General features: G+C 32.0%; 1 protein-coding gene across 1 annotated transcript in view; it reads right to left on the bottom strand.

Annotated features, from left to right (window-relative positions):
- LOC127698936 (U4/U6.U5 tri-snRNP-associated protein 1-like) overlaps positions 1-13387 on the bottom strand; it is a 50105-nt gene that overhangs the window by 32789 nt on the left and 3929 nt on the right. Inside the window, exons 2-5 of the mRNA XM_052202695.1 lie at positions 7823-7877; positions 5338-5402; positions 3191-3356; positions 1978-2080 (exon numbers count right to left, since the gene is read on the bottom strand). Of these exons, the coding sequence (XP_052058655.1) occupies positions 1978-2080; positions 3191-3356; positions 5338-5402; positions 7823-7877 (389 nt within the window). The remainder of the gene's footprint in view (positions 1-1977; positions 2081-3190; positions 3357-5337; positions 5403-7822; positions 7878-13387) is intronic.

Here is a 13387-nt window from a genome sequence, read left to right as displayed (position 1 = left end):
TTTACCTATTCAAACCATATAATTATTATTTGCTTTTATATATAAATCAGAAATAACCAATTTAAAATGGAAAATTTTAAAGAAAAAAAAGGAAAATAAAATCCCCCCCAATTTTTTGAACCCTCTTATGATTCATCACCCCCAAACTCAATCCCAGCCTTCCCTTTGTGGTATGGTACCTTGCAGTACAATTTCAGAGAGATCCATACACTTGAACACAAGTTATTGTCTGGAAACTAGAAAAATGCTTGTTTTTTGGCCCCAAATTCCTAAACTTTTAGGGCAATTACCCCCAAACTCAATTCCAGCTTTCCCTTTGTGATATGGAACCTTGCAGTACAATTTCATAAAGATCCATACACTTATACACAAGTTATTGTCCTGAAACTAGAAAAATGCTTGTTTTTTTGCCCTTTTGTAGCCCCTAATTACTAAAATTTTGAGGGAATTACCCCCAAAATCAATCCCAGCCTTCCCTTTGTGGTATGGTACCTTACAGTACAATTTCAGAGAGATCCATACACTTGAACACAACACAAGTTATTGTCTGGAAACTAGAAAAATGCTTATTTTTGGCCCCTTTTTGGCCCCTTATTCCTACACTTTTTGGGCAATTACCCCCAAACTCAATTCCAGCTTTTCCTTTGTGATATGGAACCTTGCAGTACAATTTCATAAAGATCCATACACTTACACACAAGTTATTGTCATGAAACCAGAAAAATGCTTGTTTTTTGCCCCTTTTTTGCCCCTAATTCCTAAAATTTGGAGGCAATTACCCCCAAAATCAATCCCAGCATTCCCTTTGTGATATGGAACCTTGTGATACAATGTCAGAGAGATCCATACACTTACACACAAGTTATTGTCATGAAACTAGAAAAATGCTTGTTTTTTCCCCCTTTTTGGCCCCTAATTCCTAAAATTTGGAGGCAATTACCCCCAAAATCAATCCCAGCATTCCCTTAGTGATATGGAACCTTGTGGTACAATGTCAGAGAGATCCATACACTTACACACAAGTTTTGTCTGGAAGTTACAAAAATGCTTATTTTTGGCCCCTTTTTGGCCCCTAATTCCTTAACTGTTGGTACCATAACCCCCAAAATCAATCCCCACCTTTCTTTTGTGGTATTGAACCTTATGGTAAAATTTCTTTGAGATCCATTCACTTAAACTGAAGTTATAGTGCGTAAACTAATGTGTCTTCGGACGACGACGACGACGACGCCAACGTCATACCAATATACGACCACAAACATTTTTTTGCAGTCGTATAAAAATGAACATAAATTTACCCTGCTGTGTTGAAGTTTGATAGAATGGAAATTTTAAAGGAAAATAACTTTCAGACAACTCGAACCTTGGATGAGAAAAATAGTTATGTCAGGTACCTGAGACTTTGACTTATCGAGGTTCAACTATATCTGCAAAAACAGAAGTAAACAACAGCCCATAATTCCTTCAGCATCTAGTTTAAGGAGGACCACTTCAAAAATACTTCTACATTGGCTAGAGGTATAGGTGGAGGGTCGAGATCTCACAAAACATGTTTAACCCCACCACATTTTTGCGCCTGTCCCAGGTCAGGAGCCTCTGGCCTTTGTTAGTCTTGTATGCTTTTTAATTTGAGTTCATTTATATGTTTTGGAGTTTAGTATGATGTCCATTTTCACTGAACAAGTACACAATTTTATTTAGGGGCCGGCTGAGGACTTTTCTCGCTGCGTTGAAGACCCATTGGTGGCCTTTGGCTGTTGTCTGCTCTTTGGTCGGGTTGTTGTCTCTGACATATTCCCCATTTCCATTCTCAATTTTATCTGTACTGTTGGTCATTGTGTTATTCTTTACTATAACCTACATCTTGTACTTGACTATCAAAACATGTGCATTCATTACAGTGCTATAAAATATAATTTGTATTTGAAGAAAATTTGTCTACAAAAAGGATTTTCAATTCAAAAATATGTAACTCACTCTTTTTGCTGCTAGTTCCTTATCTGTCTGTATTTTTCTGCTTTTCTTTACCCACGAAGATGCATCATCTCCTGAATCACTTTCACCCAGTGTCTTAACTTTACTGAAAAATAAAGATTGAATATTTTCAAAACATAGTTTCTGATTGATTGAATGGTACTGTGTCTCAAAATTGACCTTTTATTTTCTGTATTTGTAAGGGCTATTCCATTAAAATCTATGTGGGCAGGTAGAAAGTTCAAAATATCCCTACAACCAAGAACCATTTTTTAGATAATTTTGCATAATGGTAATAGACGCATACTGAAAAAAGACCCATGACCCACATTCAATAATTAAACTTCCCTTCCTACCCTCCCACAAACATTTTAATGGAATAGCCCTTATCAAAATTGAATTTGACTTATTCAAATTTGCATTTGGTAAAAATTCTCTAAGTAACAGAGTTTTGACGAGCATATATTTCAGATTCTTAAATGCTTTTGTTCTAGACTTTCTTTAATTATTAGTTTTACAAAAACAGTATATTACAATTTAACTTTTTAAACCATGTTGAACAACCAATCATGTTACAATTCATCTTATAAGCATTTGGAAATTAAACTGTTGGGACTATACCAGTACTTTAAAATAAGACAATCCTTTAATCGTTTAATATTGAACTAGGACTGTGTTTGTTGTAAGTAAAAAAGTTATATAAACATGTGACACCAAGTTCAGTGCATGACACATTTCTGGAATAATATTCAACAGGTATGCTCAAGCCCAAAACTTTCAAAGAAAAAAATTAAAAGTTTTTGAAGGCATAATAACCAAAATACATATGCAGAACAGCCAAAACCATCTCATGTGAACTTTTCCTGAGGGATCTGCAACCTAGATTTAGTATAAATACATGAATTTACATTAAAATGTTTCATTTTCATTAACAACTGTATGTAAAAAGATGCAAAGATATTTTTTTTTTATTTCTACGGTTTTGGTTCCCTTTTTCATATTGATCGACAGTGCCTAAAAGCTCATCATCAATCTTGGTTCTCTAAATTGCTATATGTTAGTTTAAGTTATACAATTTTCAAGTAACTTAGTGTAATAATATGTAAAGAACAGTAGAATATTAGAAGGCACGGAAAAAATGATTTAAGTCACTAAACCTAAATGATTACCTACTTATTAAAATACTGAATTCTGTCTAACCAATAAATTCTCTAACCTTAGTTTCTGACTATGTTTGCGTTTTTCCTTCATTCTATCCATTTTCTCTTTGAATTTGTCTGTTTCTTTCTTAGCTGTAATGTTGACAGCTGGTTTATGTACGTCACCATCTTCTGTAACAAAAGGAGCATCCTCCCCTGCCTCATTTCCATCCTCGTCTACGTCTAAAATACATATAATAACAAATGTTGAGTAACAGTTACAGTATATTTTCAGAATAAACTTAAGGATTTGTATCAATAATTGGCGATGTGGGATACATCAATGAGACAGCAACCCAACAAAAATAACAAATAGACGTCTACAAGACAACATAACAATAGACATGTGTCTGGACAATATGTTAAGCTTAAATTGTTCACAGTCTATACTATATTTTGTGAATAATTTAAAAAGAAACAATCAAAGATCTGCTATCAACACTCAAATTCTTTAAATATAATATAACATTCAGATATAACAAAAGACAACCACAGACGGAGTCCTTGACAATGAATATGTGGAGGGGTTAAACTACCAGTAGTTATTTTCAAGTTTTCATGAAAAGATTCATAGGCCTTGTGGTCATAAAAATTTGGAATACGATTATTGTACTCAACCAATCAAAATACTGGATTTTGTGCTTCTACCACAAATTTTGTACTCCAAGTACTGAGTAAAGTTATATAACCATAGGTCTAGGTTAAGGAGAAGACAGCAGTCAGACTCTCCCAGATCAATGTTATAAACCTATTTATATTTCCATATATCACAACAGCATTAGAATTAATCATTGCCTATAATGCAAAAAATGCATAGTGATATAGTTTTGGTAGTCAACTGTCAGATTTGATAATAAGCATTTATATCCAAAGTTCCTCTCTATTCAAAACTGAACTCAGACATAAAACGCAACCAAAAACAATAAAGCATGAAATGCAGAAAAAAATTACTTCTTTCGAAAGAAAGTTGTCATTCTTTCCTACATGCATTCCAATAGAAAGTTAAATGACTGTAAGTCACATAGTATCTGATAATTTAACTTGGTAGTGAACCCTGATATGTTGGTCATGAAACTACCATTTCACAAAAGAAGGTTGATGTGTAGATGCACCAGAACAACAATTATATGATTGTAGCTCAATTAGTTTCTTAAGTTTTATTTAAATGTAGTTCTGTCAAAAAACAACTATCCTTATTATTCCTATATCACAGTATTATTCATTAAGGATCACCACAAGTTATTTAAGGGTTAAATGGTGTGCTCCTCCACTTTATAATTTTTTTCACCACCCTGGGATTTCCAGCACCATTCTTAGTTTTCTCAGCATAAACCCTAAAGTTTTGAGATAACATGAGATAATTTTGAATAGTATTTCTTAATCAGTATAAATTTGAAAAACTAACATTTAATTTTTATATTTTTGTCATAAAATTAAGATACATAAATTTTAGTACGCACATATAAATGTATCTAAGATTATTGCAAAAGATATAAAATATATAGATATAAATATTTTTCAACAGTTAAAATTATTTCATAAGCTCTGCCCTTGAATATTATGCCCTGGTGATCCCTGATCATCAGTGCATTGAATTTATTGTACATATTAAACAGGATCTAATACATAGCAAGGACAGTTAATATCCTGCTCCTCAAGGCTTTGTTAAAATGTGATCAGGTACCTATTCAGGACAGTTGATACCCTGCTCATTGAGACATAAATAAATTGTGGTACCTATTCAGGACAGTTACTGTGTATTTTTAAAGGCTTTGTCCTTTCAAAATACCAAATTGCTAAAATGTTTAACCAGTTGATCAGTTTTTAAGAGATAAATACTGCAATTGGTAAAACATTTTAGCATATTGGTACTATGCAGAGTAATATTTTATACATTTATTTAGACTTAAATAAATATGTTTTTGTTGTTGAAAAGTTTTATGCATTTTTAAAATATAATGAAATCTATATATATGACATAACATATGTGCAATCAAACATCTTCCATAACTAAGTCGTCAAGGACAATCTCATTATCCCTGATGATCGATGGTACAACAGATAGCTATTTGGATGATGGATGTTATCATTACATATTGAGAAATTTAATCATGTAATTCAGAAACATTAAATATCCACATTTTTACAATACAAATGTACCTACCTGCTTTTACTAGAGCTGGATAATTAACCTCTAGTGGTTTCAGTCCAAGTTTAGCACGGATACGACTGAAAATATTCATACAAAAATGTCAAGTTCAACCATCTCATTAAATTTAAATCAACTGCATTACTGCATGTCCTATTTAACTCAGAATGTAATTTTAAATAATAAAAAAAACAAGCATTCTGAGAGTATTGCATGGCAATACATAGTCCCCTACCGGGTAAAAATTCATTATACTGGAACAAAATGCTTACTTGTTCTATAATTATCATGGTGTAAACAAAAAGAAAACATCAAGTCAATATCTTCAAGCATGACTAAAAACAGTGTGGAAAACTGAATATATGAGTGAATTTTTTCAAGTCCAAGGACCATAACTCTGCACAAAATTATCAGACTGAAACAAAAATTTGAACTTGATCTGTAACTTGTCATGATAAAACTATATACCAATTGTCAATCAATATCTTCAAGCATGATGAAAAAAAGTGTGGAAAACCTATAACACTCTAACATTAAATATGATTAATAGTTCTCTAAAATTAGATATGATGTAATACAATGTATATCTATTTTCAAATTACAATCAAATATAATTAATAGTTCCAAATATTTTTTCTTTCATTTGTCACAAACTAATATAGATTTGTAACTTATCTGTAAAATGTCAACAACTTTTATCTACACAATGTAATGTAATGTAATGAAATATATACTTTAATAAAAATAGATTATTATCTAATTAAAGGATTTCACTTAATAAAATATATATATATATACATGTAGCATTCAGAAAATTAGTTTATACAAAATAACATATAAACCTGCCACAAAATTCCTCAAACAATTTACCAAAGAATGTCTTTTAAAAATTGAGCTATCTCCCTTTGTACAGATATATGGTTTAACATAGTACTCTAACATTAGTTATGGAGTTTTTTTTATGGACCATAACTCTGGACTAAATCATCAGACCGTAACAAAATTCGCACTTGATCTATAACTTGTCATGATATACTATATACCAAATATCAAATCAAATATCTTCAAGAACGAAGAAAAAAAGTGTGGAAAGCTGAGTTGCCGGACTGACGGACAGACGGACAGAGTGCAAACCTAAAGTCCCCTTCGACTTCGTCGGTAGGGGACTAAAAAAAACATACATTAATATTTGGTTATAGTTACATTTATAAATTGTGCACTATACCTTTAATTGATCCTTACACAATGTACCTTCTAAATGTTGAACTGTCAGGATCTCATTTATTTTTTGAATTGATATAATTCTTATTTTGTTGCCTTAATTGCAACTAATTACCTAGTACATATGTTGAAAAAAATCAGCATTGCCAAAAACATGATTATCTAAGTAAAAAAAGTACCTGTATTTTTAAGAATTGTGAACAGGTTAATGTCATTTTCTTATGAATTCTGTATTAACTGCAAAATTAAACACATAACATTTTTTAACATCCTAATTCTGTAAAATGAAGATTACTTATACCTTACATTTATGTACATGATGTACAAACAATTGTACTTGAAAAAAGAATTCCTCTCAAGCCGATGCTAGGGGTCATCTTAAACTTGCAGTGAGGTGAGAGTTTTTTTGATCTGTGTTGAAGGCCTCACTGTGAAGATGAGATGAAGAACAGCAATAAAAGCGCTGTTCCTTTGCTTATTGTGCTTATTGTGTGTTTTTTTTTGCTGTGCATGTACTGATTTTGTGTCATGGATGGATACCCCATATCCTAAATGTTTTCTAAGAATTAAATATGTCAGTTGATTATCTACAAAATTCCACAGAGAAATAACTTTCGTTGGTCAAAATGATTTTTTAGCTGGTTGATTATTGTTTCATAAAATCTGTCATGCTTGGCTAGAATGTCATCAATGTTTTATCAATTTAAAAGTACAACAAGATAAAAAGATAACCACAAAGAGGAAAGAGATGGGATGTCAAACTGATATGTACTGATACTAAGGCAACTTTATAGAAAATTTCATTGATCTATCACAAGTAGTTCCTATCATACTGACTTAAGCAGAAAACTTAACAATTGTTGATACAGTCGCATTCCCCTCTGGAAGAGCAATGCTTATGTCTCACCTTCTGCGACTATTTTCGCAAGTGAAACAAAAAGGGCACCCCATCTATTATTTTAGGAGGACTAGCTTAGCAGTTATGTGGAATAAGCACCTAGATATTGCAACCAGTCCAGTCATTTTTGAAGCTGGAAAAATTAACCTTCTTACAGAAGAAACCTTCCAAATCTATACATATAATCTTGCAACTGCTTAAATGTATTCTAAATTCAATAAAATGATTCTTGAAAAAAAGGAATGAGCTGTGAAATAAAAATGGCTTGTAAAAAATGCAATATTATAGCTTAGTTCTCTTGTTTTGTTCCAGCAGTTACAATGTATTTTGAATGATTTCAGTCTATCACTTTTTATCTGAATGTATTCTTTGATCACTTACTTAGTTTCTTCTATGCTCAATTCCAGACCTCCACCACTTGTTGATGTCTCTTCAGCTAAAAGCAGATAAGTAGATATATCTTTAAAACAACAACAACTCATTTCCCAAAAATCTTACGAGTATTTAGGAGAAAAAATACTCGTAAATGATGAACATTTCCATTTAACTTACAACCATTTCTTATCATTAGATTTTTTGCAAAAGATCCACAGATCCACAGAATTTTAATATTTCATATGGATAAGCAATTGTTTTGCATTGTATTGTTAAATTATTTAGTGCAACTGTTGAAAATACATGTATATTGAATTTTATCACATTCCATAGTTTAATCACAATAAAAAATATACAAAATGAAAGCAATGGAAAAGTAAAAGTACCAAAATAAAATGTTGAATAAACAAGTATTCTGAGAGTATTGCATGACAATACATAGTCCCCTACTGGTTAAAAATTCATTGTACTGGAATAAAATGTTAACTTAATCTATAACCTGTCATTGTGTAAAATATATAACAAATATCAAGTCAATATCTTCAAGCATGATGAAAAAAAAGTGTGGAAAACTGATTATTTAAGTGAATTTTCTATGTCCAAAGACCATAACTCTGCACAAAATCTTAGACAGGAACAAAATTCCAACTTGATCTGTAACTTGTCATGATAAAACTATATACCAGTTATCAAATCAATATCTTCAAGCATGATGAAAAAAAGTGAGGAAAACTTATTATTTGAGCGAATTTTCTAAGTCCAAGGACCATAACTCTGCACAAAATCATCAGACAGGAACAAAATTTAATCTTGATCTGTAACTTGTCATGATAAAACAATACACCAAATATCAAATCAATATCTTCAAGCATGAAGAAAAAAAGTGTGGAAAACTTATTTGACGGACTGACGGATGGTAAGACAGTCAGACAGACAGACAGATGGACGGAGTGCAAACCTAAAGTCCCCTTCGACTTCGTCGGTAGGGGACTTATTAAAAATATACAAAAATGCACATTCTTATCTTCTTATTTTATTGCAAGTTTCACTACTTTTTGAAAATTTAATCTCCTTCTGCAAAATGCATTTTATTATAGATTAAATCCCCTTTTAAACTTACTATTGGTTACTTACATGTATTTCAAATGTGTTACAAAACATAATTATCACTTTAAATACATTTGATAATTAATAAGCTTTCTTTAACAACTTTATTGCTGTGTTAACATGTGCTGAAGGCTAAAAATAATTATTTCCTCTGGTTTTATCACATAAGCATAGTTCAATCAAGTGATCATGATTACATCATTTATTTTCGACTCTCGCAGGATTTGTATCATTACAGAAAGCGATGAATGAAAACGGAAGTCTTATTTCCTGTTAAAAAAAAACAAGCACATTTCCAGATATTTTTTGACAGCTGAAGATTAATTGTGATTATAACAGGGCTCAACTAGTGTTTATACCGAAACGTAACTCAAGGATGCAATAGTTCATGAAATGGCATGTCCAGATAGACAATCGCATCCAGGACAGGTGTACTAGTCTTTAACAAAAACCCTGTTGATTATGATATGTGTAAATACTACTCATAACCCTTCAAACAGTCTTTTTTTATTATTGCTGGATAAATTAAATTTTGGATTTTAAACCAATAAAATATCTGTTCTTAACATCTTATCTTATCTTTAAAAATAAGTGTATCCAGAGGGCATGATTCGTATTACAAAATCACTTTGTCTCTTCAAGGACTCAAACCTGGGACCTCTGTGTTACAAGCCAGCACTCTAACGGACTGATCTAAAGAAGTACATTTTGTTTGTACATCCTTAGCTGAACCGCTTATGGCTGACTAAGTATCTACTACACGTACTAAGGGAAGCAATCCTGTGACACTTCCCCAACCTCAAGTGAGTCTCATTGGGGTGTAAGCTTGATACAGGATTGGCCAAATTTTTGTAAGCGTGACACGTAAAAAGTCAAATGATTCTGCGTGAAAACAGGAAACAAAGTAGGGCAGGACACGTGAAATTACAAGTGCTATTATTACAATGATAAGCTGGATACAGGATTCTGACAAAACAATAAGTGGGATACAGGATAAGATTCCCCGAATGAGACCCTGCCTCAAGAGTCATCATACCATTATGACTCTCATAACACATACCCTGGCTAGAAATCCTCCTTAACCACTGTGGGTATTTTAGTTGGGCGCCAAAGGTATCCGGAGTCAGAGAGCATGATTCTTATCACAAAATCAGGAACCTTTACGAAAAAATACCAACTACGAAACACTTAATTATGTATGATTTTCCCACTAAAAGACAATTCAGTATATTCGCCCAACTAAAAACTGGCTATACAGAACTCAACTTCTACAAGAACCGAGTAGGCCAAACCAACGCCATAGAGTCATGCAACTGTGGAGCACCTGAAACACCTCACCATTTCCTTCTGGAGTGTCCCTGCTATGAGCGAATTCGAACGAGAAGATATGTTACAACAAGTATCCAAAGAGGTTGGGATCAGAAACCTGAATGTAGCTACTATGCTAACGAGACTAGACGGCAAGAACACTGAAGAGACAAAAGCCAAACTACAAACAGTGGCACATTACATTGACAGAACAGGCAGATTTGATACTGCTGTTCCTCAATCCCAATCTTAACCAGTGCATACTATTTTAAAGCACAGAGAAGAAAATGTGCCGAGAAAAACGCACCAAAGAGAAAACCTGCACATTGTTAAAATTCGTGCCTAACAGGCCTTACGATTGAGGATTGAGGAAATCACCTTGTCTACTCATGGACCTCTGTGTTTCAAGGCTGCGCTCTAACCTACTGAGCTAAAGAAGTTCCTTAGCGCAACTGGGTCAATATCCCTAATGCGCCTCGAAATGAGGAACTCAAAAGTTGTGTGTAAACAAAAAATCTCTGTGTAGTGATATTGGACATGTTTCTATTTTTTACAAATGACTGAGCTTAGCCATTTGTGGTGATTAGGAAAGTAGAGGAACATAGAATAAATGTGTAAAAACTATGGAGCTATTAAATGTGTTCAAAGTATTAAATTTTCAAAGAACTTATTGTGTCAAAAAAGGGATCTTTTACCACGAGGAGCCGCATCACGAAAGGATGTTCGGGGTATGCTAATTTCAGAAAAAGTAATCTCACTTCGTACCCCGAAAATTTAACCACATATGTGAAAATGTCACAGCTTCGAAATGAGCTATCATACATATCCAAGTTTACGATATGGACTGAGCTACAGGAAAAAACAGTACCATTACCGCCTATGTAAAAACAATGAAAGATATTGACCCAACCGGTACCTCGAATCACCGAATAACACCGTTATTAGCCAAATAACACTTGTAAACACCGAATAACACTTGAAATTTTAATATTAGCACATATTGGTGACATTTAATCATTGATTATTAAATAATATTGTATTATAAGTGTATTTTATAACTTAAAAATTATTTATAGAAAGCAGGTAAGTTCATAAAGATCGCATTAAATATTAGTGTGTACATCCAACATGGCGACCAAGGAAAACACAATGGGAAGAATAAAAGAATGATTGCATATGCATACAAAGGGAAGAACTATGAAAATAAAATATTAAATAATGTACTGTATATACAGAGTATTGTCCAATAATTGTTTTTCAGTAAGGTTTCGAAAAGTTAACAAGTACATCAAAGCCATGCAATTACTCCAATCACCAATTAGTTTTCTTAACGATTTACTCAATATTGAATGAAACGTAATTAAGAATTTTCACATATTTAATTTAAATTTAATCAAAAAATTAATTATACTTGATTGTTTTATAATAAAAACAAAGCAGCTGAATGGATGATTCGTATGTGTGTATTTTCTCAAAAAGAAATTACAGGTTTTCATTGGCAAATATTAATGTTTTTACAAGTAACTAAAATTTGGTATAAAAACATGTGAAGACATATGTGCTGTCTTCCATTTTTAAAATGGCTTTATATCCTTGTGTTCAATGTGATGAAGAATGTGTTGATTGCACAATTCAGTGCAGTAGTTGTGATCGTTGGGTTCACAGTGCTTGTGTCCCAATGAATGATTCAATGTTATCGGCCTGGTCAGATGTGTCTCTAAAGTTCCTATGTAAGGACTGCTGCTTTACAGACAACAAGTACGACATGGCCAAGTCCCTAGAAAGGTAAGTAATTTTATAAAGTATATTTTCAACATAATATTTATTAGAATGTATATGAAATATATAAAGAACAAATGTGAAATTTTACATCTTTAATTTTAATGAAGACATTAATTTCACTAATTCGATTATATTTAACTTGTTTCTTATTTCATTTTCTTTGGCAATATACATTTGTTTATTCAATTTACTTAATTTACTAAAAATTCTGAAATAAAAGTAAAGGAAAAAAAAATGATATTCTTAGTATTGACGTTTAATTATTTTTTTATTGCTATGTTCATCCATTTTAATACATTAAATAAAGTTTAATAATGAAATATTTTTTGCCAATTAGATAATTTAATTGTGATAATGCCAAGTTCCCAATTATCAAAATATTTATTACCTTACACTTCTGTAATTGTTAATTAGATTGTTGTTTACTGACACGTGCCCATTACATAATTAATCATTAAATGATAATGAAATTATATTACGGTATGGACACTCTGCATTAAACAGGCTTGTGACTGTCTTGGTATACCAAGGCTGCATTACCAAAACCAATAATAATAATTAAGAAAAAAGAACACAAATAAATATTTACAACTATATACAATATATGTACTTCCTAACTATATCTTCTGTAAAAGTGTAATAAGCTTTATTGTTTCACAAAGAATTTCGGATTATTTAAAAAACAAAAATTATTTAAACTTATTTGATATGTTTAATAAAATACTTTTTTTTTTGCAAAATTCAAAAGATATTCGATGTTAAAAAAATTTCTTCAGAAAATAAAAATAAAAAAAATTATTTAAACTTATTTGATATGAGTTTTTTTCTGTTTAATAAAATACTTTTTTTTTGCAAAATTCAAAAGACATTCGATGTTAAAAAATTTTTCTTCTTCTTGAACAAAATACATTTCACGTGGAGTCAATGAGAAAATCTTTCAGTTCATTTGCTAACTTTGTTAATAAACCAACTGACCGACTTCCTCAAAGCTACTAAGAAGGCACGGTAGCCTTCTTCAGTGAAATGTATCCCGTCGCGAGCTTCGTATTCCGTCCGATAAACATTAGTTGGCTTGAAATAATGTACAAAATGATTTTCAAGAGCAATGCTTTTCATCATTTTGTTCACTATCTCTCGGCGAACTGTATGCTCATCGGGAGTGCAATACCAAGGCCCAGACCGCTTCATAACAGACATGAATACTACTGATACTCCTCTCGAAAGACAAGCATAAATGAAAGTATTCATGTCTGTTTTGAAGGCAGCCTCATCAAAAGAATATCTGTCACAATCATTGCTACCTATTTGGCAAATAACCACTTGTGGATTATAATGCACAAACAAGCCAGCCTCAATTGCTTCAGTCAATCTCTT

The sequence above is a fragment of the Mytilus californianus genome, unplaced genomic scaffold (assembly GCF_021869535.1).
Source record: "Mytilus californianus isolate M0D057914Y unplaced genomic scaffold, xbMytCali1.0.p SCAF_4, whole genome shotgun sequence".
Taxonomy (NCBI): Eukaryota; Metazoa; Mollusca; class Bivalvia; order Mytilida; family Mytilidae; genus Mytilus; species Mytilus californianus.
Note: the sequence above shows the minus strand (reverse complement) of the source record. Positions and strands in the feature narration are given on the sequence as shown.